The sequence below is a fragment of the Macadamia integrifolia genome, chromosome 6 (assembly GCF_013358625.1).
Source record: "Macadamia integrifolia cultivar HAES 741 chromosome 6, SCU_Mint_v3, whole genome shotgun sequence".
Lineage (NCBI taxonomy): Eukaryota > Viridiplantae > Streptophyta > Magnoliopsida > Proteales > Proteaceae > Macadamia > Macadamia integrifolia.
Genome location: NC_056562.1, coordinates 20,886,388 through 20,899,965, shown reverse-complemented (window position 1 = coordinate 20,899,965; position 13,578 = coordinate 20,886,388). Strand labels below are relative to the sequence as shown.

Sequence of the window (13,578 nt, the reverse complement as noted above, 5' to 3'; positions counted from 1 at the left end):
GCAGGTTCATATATTGGATTGTTAGAAGGGCATCATGCTCCATTAAATCTTTTGAGGGGGAACCCAGAAGAAAAATTCATTTAAATGTAATACATCTACTAACAACTAAGAAAAGATCTCCCAAAGAAATTTAAGTTACCCAAACATCAAAGACAGAAGATGCGAACACAAATAAGAGAGAGGGATTTTAGAGAAAAAAATCCCAAAATGCAAACACATAGCGTTTAGGGCTTTCACCTCACAAGTAAACAAAGGTGAAGCTTCATCGTCCTCCTTCGTGTAGTCTTCGTAGGTGATGGAATAGAAGAAGTCCAAGCACAGGCTAGTGCTTTCACCAATGTAGTTAGTGCAGCAGCGATGGAGCAAAGCAGCGCAGCGGCAACGGAGCAGAGCAGCGCAACGGCGATCAGAAGGTTAGGGATGTCGGAGCAATAGTTTTCGATTTTAGGAAAGTATTTCAAACCTTTCTACTCTACTAATTGGGGACGAAGGTCAATAGCGTAACTTAACATACCCATAAGGGTAGATTCGCCATTTAACAAAAACTAATTGATGACATCATCACTTTAACACCTTAAACCTAACGGAATGGGTTTTTTAGATATAATTTTAAGAAAGTGAGGGGTCTACTAGATATTATTTTCATTTTTAGGGGTTACTCCGAATTAGTTTCCATTTTGGGGGTGGTATTGGATAATTTCCCTAATATTTTTGGTCCCCTACCCAAAAGACCTCTACTTCAAGTGCTATCTTCCAGGATTTTTGAGGACAGTTTGGTTGATTTAGCTATCAATGTATTGAAAGAAGACATTGTTACAATATAAATATATAAATGCAATCACACCAATTAATCAGTTTCATGTAAGAGACTTCTCAAAGTTACAAGTCAACTGTATTTTGATAATCCTCTTGTCGCCAGATTATGACAATATGTTTCTGTTGGATACAACAATTGGAATGGTGATCCTTTGTTGTCCTGTATCTTTACAGTTAATAGTGATTAAGGCCGTGTAACCCCCCCCCCCCCCAACACACACACACAAAACACACAAAAAGGTTAGCCGACTGATTCATGAAATTTAAGAAAGGTTTGTAGATTTATTCATAAACTTTAAGAACATTCTCTAAACAAGAAGTTTGATTCCTTCCACGCGCCAAAACCAATGATAAACGCATCCAGAAATGTGATCCTACTAGCTCTACTTCCTAGCTTAGGTGATAGTGGCAATCCATGGTCCAAATAAATCTTCCCATCAAACAATCCAGGGAGGTGTACAGTCAAATAGCCTACCTTTGCATGACTCAGAAGGCCAGGACAACTAGACGCTTAGCAACTGGGTAAACAATTTGATATCCCAAAAATTAGGAAACCGAAGAACCAATCTTGAAAATTTTCTCCGCACCTTGCAACAAACACACTTTCATATCAGTATAACCGGTTTGATTTATTGTTGCATTCAAGTTCATGCGCATGACCATGAATCAGCATGAGCAATACTCTTGCCACCAAAGTTATACATGGTTGGAACCTCAAATGAAATCCCAACAGCCCAGTAGCTATTACATGTCACCAACCAAGAACACATACAGCAAAAATGATTGACTAAAAACAGAGCCATCCAGTTTAAATTTCTAAAGGTAAGTCAGCCCCAGATTCTATCTTTAGCCGGAAAAAATATTGACGGCCTTTCAGCATCATAAGAGAAATTGAATACTTGCATCTCTCAAATGTTTAACTGACTTTACGAATATTGAATCCAACCGTTAAATTCTTGTAATTATTCCAATCACCTATCATATGAATACTGCCTGGACTTTGCTAACTTGTTTTTCATTAATTACAGAGTTCAATGCAGTTGATGCTTGTTGGGTTGCGCATCTTAGAAGACATCATATCTGAACTTGATTTGGACTGTTCCTGCACGGCATCGGATCTCAATAAAAAGTGAAGATCCAATTTCGCCATTACCTTCTTTTGGCACTTCTACTGTACATGTAAGACATAGTTTCCTTTTGTACCTGTCACATTATTATTTTTTTTAAATTGACTAACCAAATAAATTAAATTTATGACAAAAACAATGGGTTTACCTCCAGAGATTAATGCTTCAACTTCTTGCAGAATGTGAAGCTATTAAGCCTGTCAGACTTCATATCAGGTTCCTGCATACATTTGCTATATAAGCTTACAAGCACACATTGAAACTTGAAATTCATAAAAGGGTTACTTACTGATATAGAATGATCCCAAACTTCATCTTTAGCAGTAAAAATCTGGTGGGACTCTTCCCAACTGTTCTTTGAATACTACGTGACTTGATGAAGTAAGTCACCCATAAGTTGGTGTAGAGGTTTATCAGTAGTTGCTTTACCGAACAGCAGATCAAATTTCCTATTGAAAAAAATTGTCATGGAATACCATGATTCTTTGTGAATCCATTTCCTCTCTTCTTCAACCCAAATTGAAGTTGGTCAATCATTTTCATGCAAACAGCCATTGTTTCCCTTTCTAACCATCCTTCTCCTGTATTTTGTGAAATCATCAACCCATGGTTTCCAGACTGAGAGAAATATAATTGCAGAAACCTTCGGTTTGGAAGACTGCATTAGTTACAAGTCCATTCTGTCTTGGAAACAAATTTTATTGCCCCACAGAAAATCCATATATCCCTTCTTTGGTCTCCAACCAACTAAACCCCTTCCTTTCAAGCACACTCGTTTCTCTCATTCCTCTCCTTACCTCTGCAACGCTGTCCAGCTTGCCCATATCTGCATATATACTTGACAACAACTTCTGAAAGCCTCCCTCATTAGGCACCAGTTTGAGTAGACTTTCCGCTGCATGCTCAGCCTCTTCAGTATACCCATGTATCCTACATGCACCAAGTAATGCTCCCCAAACGCTACCACCTGCCTTCATTGGCATCTTTCTTATCAAATTTATAGCTTCTTCTAACTGCCCAGAACGTGCAAGCAGATCAACAACAGAACCGTAATTCTCCTCCATTGGAACAATTCCATAGTCCCTATGCATTGCTTTGAAGTATCTGAGCCCCTCCTCTACTAGACCTGCATGGCTACATGCAGAGATCAGTGCCACGAATGTGATATGATCTGGACTTACACCCTGTTCTCTTACCATATCCTCAAAAACCCTCATTGCACCTTTCCCATCTCCGTGCATTCCGTAGCCATCAATCATTGAAGTGCATGTGATTCGATTCTTTTTATTCATTTTTTTAAATTGATTCTCTGCCAATAGGAGCCTCCCAGACCTAGAATACATGTCCAACAGACCATTCCCTACAAGTGTTTCTTCATCTAAACCATTTTTAAGAGTATAACAGTGGATTTCTTTTCCATACAAGAGCTTAGCAGATCTAGCACACAACGGAAGAACAATGGCCATAGTGATAGAGTTGGGCTTGGTGCCACCACTTTGATTCATAGATCGGAACACAGCCCATGCATCATCAAGAAAATTGTTCTCCACATAACCAGAAATAGTTGCATTCCACATTGCCGTTCCACTGCATCTCAGATAAGGCTTGCTCATCTCAAATATCTGACGAGCATATACCATATAACTGCACTTACCATACATGTCTATCAAGGATGTTGAAATAAAAACATCTAGGTCCATCTCTCTTTTCCGAATAATAAAACCATGAAGTTCCTTCCCTAAAATCAAGCTTGAAGTGTTGGCACACGCTGTGACAAGTGTGGTCAGAGTAACATAATTGGGTTCCGCACCCTCACAAACCATCTCCCTAAAAGCCTCAACAGCATGAACAGGGCAACCATTATGTACATAAGTTGCTACAAGCACAGACCAGGTTACCACACATCTCTTCACCATAGAATCAAAGACAAGCCTAGCTTGTTCCAGACAACCACATTTACCATACATATCGACAAGAGTGCTTCCAACAAAAACATCATCCTCAATATATGTGCTTATCTTCACAACATAACCATGGACTAGCTCTCCAAAACCAAGGTCTCTCACTTTTCCACAAGAAGAGAAAACAGTAGCAAAGATGTGAGAATTAGGCGAAAAAGAAGAACCCATTTCATCATATTCTCCTCTCATTTGCTTGAAAACACGCAATGCATTCTCAGGTTGGTCATTCTGACTGTAGCCTGCCACCATGGCCGACCAGGTGATGTCATTGGGAGGCTGCTGCAACCGTTGCATCTCTTCGTAGAGTTTGCGGGCTCCATCACAGTATCCAGCATGGAAGAACCCTGATATCACAGTGTTCCAACAAACGGTGCTTCGAACAGGGATTTCATCGAACAGCTTGCGTGCACTCTGCAGCGACCCATGTCCACAATACACGGTTATAAGGGCATTGGTCACATAGTGATCGGAGCCAATGAACCCACGCTTATTAGCATCGGCGTGAATGGATTGGCCGTGCTGATGAGGAGGAGGGTGGGCACAGGAGAAGGGTTTGAGAAGAGCGGAGAAGGTGAAGGAGTTGGGCTGGAAGCGTTGTTTTCGTATTTGTTGATATAAAGCCGTTAGTTCCCGCCAATTTCCTCTCTCACAATAGAGGTTCAGAAGCGCGTTTGGAGAACCCATTTTTCAAATTACTGTTACTCCAACGGCATGGAATGGTAGCGATATAAAATCTGATGGTGTAATAATAGGTATCGAGAGCGTGATCCGGTGTCACAACTCACAAGGCGTCTTATGCCACGTGGAAAGATGATATCATTCTTACTGTTATATAGAGAAAAAACATAGTATAGATTAACCAAAGTCAAATTTCATAATATAATTCAATCAAATGTCCCTTTGGGTACTGTTTAATCACACATTAAATTTCATAATCTAATACAATCAAATGTCCCTTCCGGTGGCACCAAAAAAAAAAAAAATGTCCCTTCGGGTACTATTTAATCACACATTAAATTTCACAATCTAATTCAATCAAATGCCCCTTTTCGCACTTTGACTCATTATAGGTGCATCTATTCATGTGTACTCTAAACAAGAACAGTCACTTATGAAAAAACTATAAAACATTAACAAAAAAAAAAACCATAAAAATGAATGGCTTATATTAGTTTTGTGATTTTTTGAAATGTCACCATTTGTTGTTACATGGATTACTATTTTTATTATTTTTATTTTTGTTATTTTTGGGGAGTAACCGGCAATGTTGTCTACCTCCCCTCCCCTCCCCTCCCCTCCCCTCCTACATAGGAATGCAAATGGGTAGTTGAAAATTTGTATTTGATTCATATTCGTATTTGTTTCGGGGAATCTGAATCGTTTTCTAGAAATTATCTGAATCCATTTGAAATCTAATCAAATGCGGGTGCTATTATTTCTATTTCAGGTTGTTTACGCCCAATTAAAATAAACTACATAATTAAATAATAATTTTATAACTCCATGGCACTTTAAATAAAAAATAATAATGATGGCATATATGTAATTTCAGAAATGGCACTTTAACAGCAACGCAAGTGGAGATTGAGCACACCTTCCATCTTCTCCAATTCTTTACTGCTCAAGGCAACAGTGAGCTCGCAGCGCCACTATCTCTAGACTCGTGACACCATTCTTCCGTTTCCACTAGGGTATGTAAATGGATAGTCATAAATTTGTATTCAATTCGTGTTCATATCCATTTAGGGGAATTTTTATTTGAAAAATCAGTTTCTAGAAATTATCTGAATCCATTCGAAAGCTAATCAGATGTGGATGCAGCTATGGATAGTGTTCTTGGTACACCCAGAGAGTATGAGGTGCATCCCCATTCTTACTCAAACATGAGGCACCAAAAGGAGGGATGAGGTGCATCCCCATTCTTGTTCTTGGTACACCCAGAGAGTAATCTCTAGGCAAGCAGCTTAAATTTTTTTTTGTGACAGATGATTTGGCCAATTCAATAACTTGGATTATCTACATGTTAAATTTAGCATCCGTTCTCAACCATATGATCCACCACGTAATGGATATTTCCCCCCATATTTTTCAATTAAATCGGTGATGATAACACAAGTAACTCTGTAACTCCCATGATTTGCAGTTTGCACCACCTGATACAATGTGAATCTGATTTTTGCATTTTGTAGCATTTCAGGTTGTGACAACTAAAAGAACAAACTGTTAAGGCCCATCATTGAGCTGAAATTATCACAAAGAAGATGAGGAAAACCCTGTGAACAGTACTGACTACTGACCCTGAAATTGATACTCAAATTATATACAGAATCTTCATGATTTAGAAGGACTGTTGTCTTCTAAATTTAACAAGCAAGTGAACACATAAAACTCTACATTTCAATAGCTAAGGCACCTCTGCCTGACATTCTGTCTTCAACCAGAACAATCGTCGAGGGCCTTTCAGTGTCATAAAAGCAATTGCATTTTTTTCATCTCTCAAAAATTTAACCGCTTTTACAAACACTGAATCATCCAAACCTTCTAATTCTTGTAGTTCTTCCAAGCACTTATCATATGAATAATGCCTAGAGTTGATTACTTGCTCTGCATTAAGTTTCGAGTTCAATGCCATTCCTGAAATAGCCTGTGCAATCATCAATTCAGCATTTCGTGATTTTTTATGTCGTGATGTTGTGTCCTTGACAAACTTACGCTTCTTTGGTTGCGTATCTCTTTGAGGGGACATCATATCTGAACTTGACTTGGATTGTTCCTGTGCTGCATCAGGTCCTGGTGTATTCGGCGAAGTAGAAATACACGGAAAAAGTGATAATGCAGTGTTGTCATTGCCCTCTTTTGATACCTCTTTTCCTTTTGCACCTGTGACTTTATTTTGTTATATTTCACACTGAACAACCAAACACAAAAATGTCACCAAAAAAATGTACAAGTGTGTTACCTTCAAAAATTAAGGCCAACTTCTTGAACAATGGGAAGCTCTTAAACCTGTATGACTCCACATCAGGATGATCCTGCATGTACATGCTATGAGTACACAGGGAGGGATACATAGTGACTTGAAAAACTCAGAAAAAAAGGATAACTTACCGAGATATAACGATCCCAAACTTCATCTGTAGCGATAATAATCTGTTGAGCTTCATCCCAACCAAAACCATTCTGACTAATAAGTGATTTGATAATGAAGTAAATCCTTCGTAAGTTGGTGTAGCGATTTCTCAGTTGTGATTTTTCAAATTGTAGACCAAATTTCCTATTGAAACGAATTGTCATGGAATGCCATGATTGTTTTGTGAATCCATTTTCTTTCTTTTTCCACCCAAATGGTAGTTGATCAATCATCAGTTCAACAAGATAATCATCTCGCGGTGGTGTCCATTTGGCTTTACCTCGGTCTGGAGAGGTAATTTGGATTGGAGATATATTTTCTGCTTCTAACTGATCAAAAAAGGGAGACAAACAATGAAAAGAAGTGTAAATAGAAATATCATCATGGGACTGTCACCAACTAGTGGGAGAAAACCCTCACTCAAGGATATTTTGATAAAGAACCTTACCCAACTAGTGGAACAAAATCTCAATGGAACAGCACAATACATTAGGAGACGAGAAGTCTAACTAACAGGTTCCTCTCACCCTTCCTCCTCACTAGATAATCCTATCTGATAAGTATATTAAATGCAATTGCTTCTCCTAGAATTTGCAAATTGTGAGCAAGTAAAGAGGGAAAGAAATAAATATGTTGATCTTACTCCTGAAGCCAGAGATCCTATGACTTCGGTCTCAAATTTCTATACTCTTCTTTGAATCACTACAAGGAGAAGAAAGGGAGAAAGGAAAGATCTCCACCGATTATTGACAGGACCAGTAAAAAAAGTACCTTCATTATTAGGAGGATGGAATCAAGGTAAAAAATGGTATTAGAAAAAGTTAGTTAATTCCCAAAACCTGAAGATAATAATCAAGACCACACACAATGAGGTTTTGATTAGTTTAGCTCATGTAAAAGAAGTCCCTCCAAAACAACGATCAATACATCAAGTAACAGTAATCCATATAATTCCTTCTTTTTTTTCTTTTGCTAATGATGGGTATCCAGGCCTTCAGCCTGACTAGTCCCACATGCCCATACTGAACCCACAACCGCATGGACGGGGTCATACTGGGATTGAATGAGAATCATTCAACTTTCACTAAAAACAGTGAAGAGCACTAAACACCCCCGTATGAATGGCCCTAAGGAGGTAAGAGGAGTAACTTAGAACCACATGCTTCCTGAGGCGAAGGTCCCTTGCCAACTCGGCTACCCCCTTGTGGTTTCCTTCTACTTCGCTTAATGTCATTAGAAGATTGGTTTATGTTACAAGTTTTAACCTTCAGATGTAGAATAGTTTCATGTACATTTTGTATCCCCAAGTCTCAACAAAAACAAACCCTGTATTCAAATAGTAGAGATTCCTGTGACACCACATTTGTACTAAACTTAAAACCTCAGAAGAGGACAGAACAGAGGATAACTTTCACAACAGCCCTGAAAATCCTCCAAAGCCATTCTTCAGGGGCCTTTGAAGCTTCACCACATGTGATCTTCTTCCACATTTTCCTAAAACTTGCACATACTCTTTAAGTCAACTATTCCAAAGAAAAAAATAAAAAATTCCTCATTTGACAACTAAGTAAATCCTTCTCCATTAATGGAAGCTTAAGAAACCAGATGGGAACAGCATTTTCATTCATCTGATGGGAACAGCATTTTCATTCATCTGAAAGTCTCAGGATCTCCATAGAACTAGAGAGAAGAATTAAGCACTTGCAGCACCACAAATATAATGGCTTAACTGCATTTCATCACCACAATTCCACCCTTAATGCAGAAACCCATGATATTTTATCCTTCAGAAAATATATTTTTATAAAATTGTGCAATTTAGGGTGAACCAGAGGAGAAATAAATCAACACAGTTTCATCCAACCCAACAAACAGAGCAGAAAGAATTAACACAACAGAACTGCAATTGATTGATGAAATGAAATGTACAGTGAAAAAAACTGACCTCAGCCATGGAGAGCTTAATAATGGGGATTGAATGGTTTTAAAATCAAATCTGAAGAGATAAAGATAAGCTTCTGAGACAAGAACAAAAGAAAGGCAAAAGCTTAATCAATGACCCATTTGGATTTGTATTGCAATGTGGGATTGGCACCATTTGCAGTTGAAGAAAGTGGGGGTTTGGTGGATAGGTTGGTGCCATCACCATCTCACCTAAACAAACGATGATGACACCGCTTAATTTTGTTCAACCACCAATCACTCTAACAACTATTTCTAGCTCTATTCAGGTTTCCGCCTCCCTTCTTTATTTGCAAATATCAATGGAACCTGAAATGAATTAGCGCCTTTGCCATCATCAGAAGTTAGGATATGGTAGTGGGTATAGGACCAAGTGGATTGAGATTATCTAACTTTTTTTTTTTTTTTTTTTTGGATCAGAAGAATTAAGGTTATCTCAGTCGTCCAAAGATGCTTTAAATTTATAGTAGAAGCGTTTATTTATTATTATTTTTAGGATAGAAGCGTTTGAAGGAATCATATAGAAATGAATAAGGTTTACTTTTACTTTATTATTTTTTCGCTGAAAAAAAAAATTATAATTACTGAAGAAGGAAATGCAAAAGATAATTGCTTTGGTTGGTACATTTTATTAAATAAATTTCCAACTTTCTACCCAAAAACATCAAAAAATTGTAGGTTGATCTCACATTGATTTTGAAATGGATTTATCGTAGGTTGATATGGTTTTGGGTTTCTTCACCGTATATTTCTTTTTTTTTTTTTTTTTTTAAAAGAAGGCATAAAAGTCGTTACAAAAGTCAAGAATTCCACCAGACAAGGAGGCAACCAAAAACACCGGGGGGGTTAAGAGATGACCCATTTTGCAACAGAGTGGGCCACCCCATTAGCATCCCTGCTGATGTGAACAAAAATACAGCAAGAAAATAGCACTTTTAGGAAGAATATGTCCTGAACAATACAAGCAATTAAAGAGAGGGTGGGAGGGTGGAGAATATACACACCTAATGAGGGTAAGGCAGGCTGAGAAGATAGTGACACAAGACAGACTAGCTTACTTGGCAGAAGAGAGAGCTAATCTAACTGCCAAGGCCTCTCCCACCAACACAGGTGCAAGAGTTAGGTTTTAAGGCAATGGAACAAATCACTCTTGCGGGACCAAAAGCCACACAGCCCACTCCACTCCAAGGACTTTTGGGCACAAGGAAATAGTTGCATCCGTGAAGATGGAGAAGCTCTGAGGAGAGACAATCAATGAGGAGAAGCCCCGGCTCACCTTATAAATCGATTCATGGGAGTGAAAACAAGAAAATGACTACAAAGTGGAATCACTTAGAATGGTCCGTAGGCCTTGGTTTGGGATTGCAAACCTTCTAATTTTTAAAATTTGAGTCATTTTTCTGGTAAGAAAAATTATTTTTTATTTTTTGTTTTCTGGCCTATCCCAACAATACCTATGAGAAAAATTCATTTTAATATCTGTTTGTGGTTTATTTCCTTCTTATTATGACCGCTTGATTTTCTTGGTTTTCTTTTCTTACGTTGTCTCGCCAAATAGACATACCCTTAGTTTCTATATCTGTTTTTTCACCTTTAATATAATCCTTCTCTACATCGTTGGAAAGGAGGGGGGAACTCATTACTCATAGCCTCAGGCCATTTGATCCAGTTCAAACATATATTGGATTAATTACATAGATTCGTTACTAAATTGTTTTATCTATTTTTGATTAAGCAAAAGAAAGTATTTTTTTTACACATATGCATCAACGCAATATTGAAAATAAATAAAATATTAAAAAATTAAGTATTGTTTATTCAAACAAAAATTAAATCATTTTGGCTATTTTATTAACAAAACTTTGTTTTGCTCAATCTACCAAAAATGGTCTCTTTCTTTATTATTATTATTTTTTTTTTGACAATAATGAATGTTTCGGTCCTAAATGGGAGTTGGTTGAATTCTTGTTGTAATTATACATCTTTTGATTCATATATAATTTATATTTTCATATAAGATAATTTTTCATAAATACTTTATTTTGAAACAAAACAAAGCTTATTACAAGCCTAAAAGGACAAGGGAAAAAAACTTATCTGAGTCAACCGTGGAAGGTTCTCTCTCTCTCTCTCTCTCTCTCTTTACGTGAATGACTTCTTTGCCCTTATTTACAAAAATCGTTTCACCAGCCATCGTTGGTGTGCTCCTTCTCTATACCACTAACTTAAAGAACATTTTTCCCCATGTAAAAACACTTGTGTCCTTCTTAGTGAATTGGGCCTGTGATTAGCCCTGTAGTTGGGGTTTAACAAATCTTTAACATAGGCCAATTGAAAACAAAAGTCCAGACCATAAATATATGTTTAAGAGGGCCTTGGGTCTTGATGACATGAGATGGGCCCTTCACCAATTAGGCCCTTGGCTACTATGCCCTTAGGCCCAGTAGGCTCCATAGCTTCCACCAACCTACTCCATTATACAAAAGGTCCAGTATTAGGTAGAAGGCCACATTGGCATAAGCCCCACATCACAACTCATCAAGATTTGTGCTCACCAAAGTGGATTTCTATTGCACACTCAAAAGACTCACATGCACCCCAGTGAGTTAACAAAAGGGCTTCATGATATGGTAGGGCACCCCTAAGTGGGTGAGCATTTGCCCATTTTCATCTTGCCTAGTGGGATTAAAGGGGCACTTTGAGATTAAAGGGGCACTTTGAGATTAAAAGGGCACTTTGTGCAACTAAGTGCATTGCTTGGTCACAAGCACGTCTTAGAAGTTTCTCTCTCCCTTGTAACCCCTTCAAATAAGAAAATGAAAAACTTTGCTGGTTGTGTGGGTGGTTCATATAGTCAAGTTGGGCTTTGATGGTAAGGATCTATTTTTCTCCATTTGGCATTTTACTAGGGATAAAATCTTGTACACAAGTGGTCCCTTCATTAATGTGTTATAATTTGTCTAAACCAAATTGGCCCACTGAACATGATTAAAAAAAAACTTTTATTTTGGGGGAGAGTTTTCTGTGTGAAAGTGTGGCTCTTGCACCAGTGTGGGGACCAATAAGAGGTTATGGAAACATTAATAGAGATAGGGTTTTTTATCTTTCATAAGGGGTGGATCAATCATTTCGCAGGGCTGTCTAAAAGCATGGCTCCTGTATATGGGCATAGGAGCCATGTTTCTCCTTTTTCTCAATTTTGAATATGTTGAATAATCAAACAATTGCTGGTGGGTTAGGCTTCATCTTTCAAAATTATATGGTGGTAGGCCAATATTAGTAGCTTCTGAGAGATTGTCTTTCTTGTTAGTTTTTATAGAGACGCGTTAGCGATTTAGGCAGGCGAGCAGGATATTGAATACAGTTTATAACATATACTATTATTGAATCAAATAATAAGGATCTAATTATACATCTCACTGGTGATCTTTTTCCTCCAAATTTTTCTTTTGTTCAAAGGGCTGATTTCCTTGCTAGGAAGGGCTGGTCCTTGACTCGTAGGGTTTCTATTTTATGGATTCTTGATGTTAGTAATTCAACAACCATGGCTTTTTTTTTTAAACAATAAATTGCTTTTTATCAAATAATAATAATCAAACAATGTGTGCGTTTGTTTTCATTGACCAAATTGATAACTTGTGGTATTGATAATTTTAATAAATACTCTTAGACCACCTTAATTTATACCCTTTGTAAATGAATTAGAAAAATCATCTTCATTGTTGGTGCTTGGTGGGGCTGTGCCATAAGCTTTCCAAGTGTCCATTGCCTCTTCTAAAAACGCCAAAGTAATTCCTTTGACCCACGTCGACTACTTGGGCACATTTTGGGTTGCTGGCTTGGGTCCGGTCTTGCCAGTGTATATAGCAGCAAAAACAGCTAAGCTCTCTCTCTCTCTCTCTCTCTCTCTCTCTCTCTCTCTCTCTCTCTCTCTCTCTCTCTCCACATATACAGACACTAAAATGCCAAGGAACACTAATCTTTCAAATCTTTGTTGATCTAACATGATTTTTTCCCTTTAAGATTAGATAGATATTAAGATGAGTTAGTGGGCATAATTGCATAAGCATGACAAGTGTTCTTTATCTGATTAGACAATCTGCTTTCCAGACCATTAAATTAGTGGGAAAAGGTTTACTATAAACAGGATTAAAGCTAAATATCAGGGTTAAAATCATTGGTTTGCATCAATCTAGATAAAGTCTGGATTAGACATTTAGACCTGGACCCTAGATGGCTAATCCGTCCTTATAGACCAATTTCTTTAATTTTTTTTTTTAATTTTAAATATAAACAGATTTAGTTTTTCTCCACCCACGGTGAAGAGAGAAAAAAAAATCTCTTCATTCACAGGGTCTAATGGTTGAATGGAATTGCAAAAGTCGTATCCATGGTTTTAAGTATCTCCGATACCGATACGATACCCTCCGATACGTATCTTAAATTTAGTCGATCGATACGATACACATCGATACGATACATTGAATTTTTTAAATCATTTCGTATCGATATATATCCTACAATACATACCGATATGCATCAATACACCACTAATACACATCGATACGATACGACATGCCTC

At 37.6% G+C, this 13,578-nt stretch overlaps 2 protein-coding genes across 2 annotated transcripts; both read right to left on the bottom strand.

The window, feature by feature from the left end:
* Positions 1-1,429: 1,429 nt before the first annotated feature.
* On the bottom strand, positions 1,430-4,689 carry LOC122081544 (pentatricopeptide repeat-containing protein At2g13600-like). The gene is made up of 3 exons (XM_042648716.1): positions 2,233-4,689; positions 2,092-2,163; positions 1,430-2,019 (listed from the first exon to the last, which is right to left on the bottom strand). The coding sequence occupies exon 1, from the start codon at positions 4,586-4,588 to the stop codon at positions 2,642-2,644; it is 1,947 nt and encodes a 648-aa protein (XP_042504650.1). The 5' UTR covers positions 4,589-4,689; the 3' UTR covers positions 1,430-2,019; positions 2,092-2,163; positions 2,233-2,641.
* A 1,477-nt stretch (positions 4,690-6,166) lies between these two features.
* On the bottom strand, positions 6,167-9,355 carry LOC122081411 (L10-interacting MYB domain-containing protein-like). The gene is made up of 4 exons (XM_042648531.1): positions 8,980-9,355; positions 7,013-7,363; positions 6,864-6,936; positions 6,167-6,784 (listed from the first exon to the last, which is right to left on the bottom strand). The coding sequence occupies exons 1-4, from the start codon at positions 8,986-8,988 to the stop codon at positions 6,309-6,311; spliced, it is 909 nt and encodes a 302-aa protein (XP_042504465.1). The 5' UTR covers positions 8,989-9,355; the 3' UTR covers positions 6,167-6,308.
* Between the last annotated feature and the right edge of the window lie 4,223 nt (positions 9,356-13,578).

Coding starts and splice junctions, on each gene's coding strand:
- LOC122081544 (XM_042648716.1), bottom strand. CDS start 4,588: ATGGGTTCTCCAAACGCGCTTCTGAACCTCTATTGTGAGAGAGGAAAT.
- LOC122081411 (XM_042648531.1), bottom strand. Junction 6,937..7,012: donor TTTGGGATCGTTATATCTCG/GTAAGTTATCCT, acceptor ATGTACATGCAG/GATCATCCTGATGTGGAGTC. Junction 6,785..6,863: donor GTTGGCCTTAATTTTTGAAG/GTAACACACTTG, acceptor ATAAAGTCACAG/GTGCAAAAGGAAAAGAGGTA.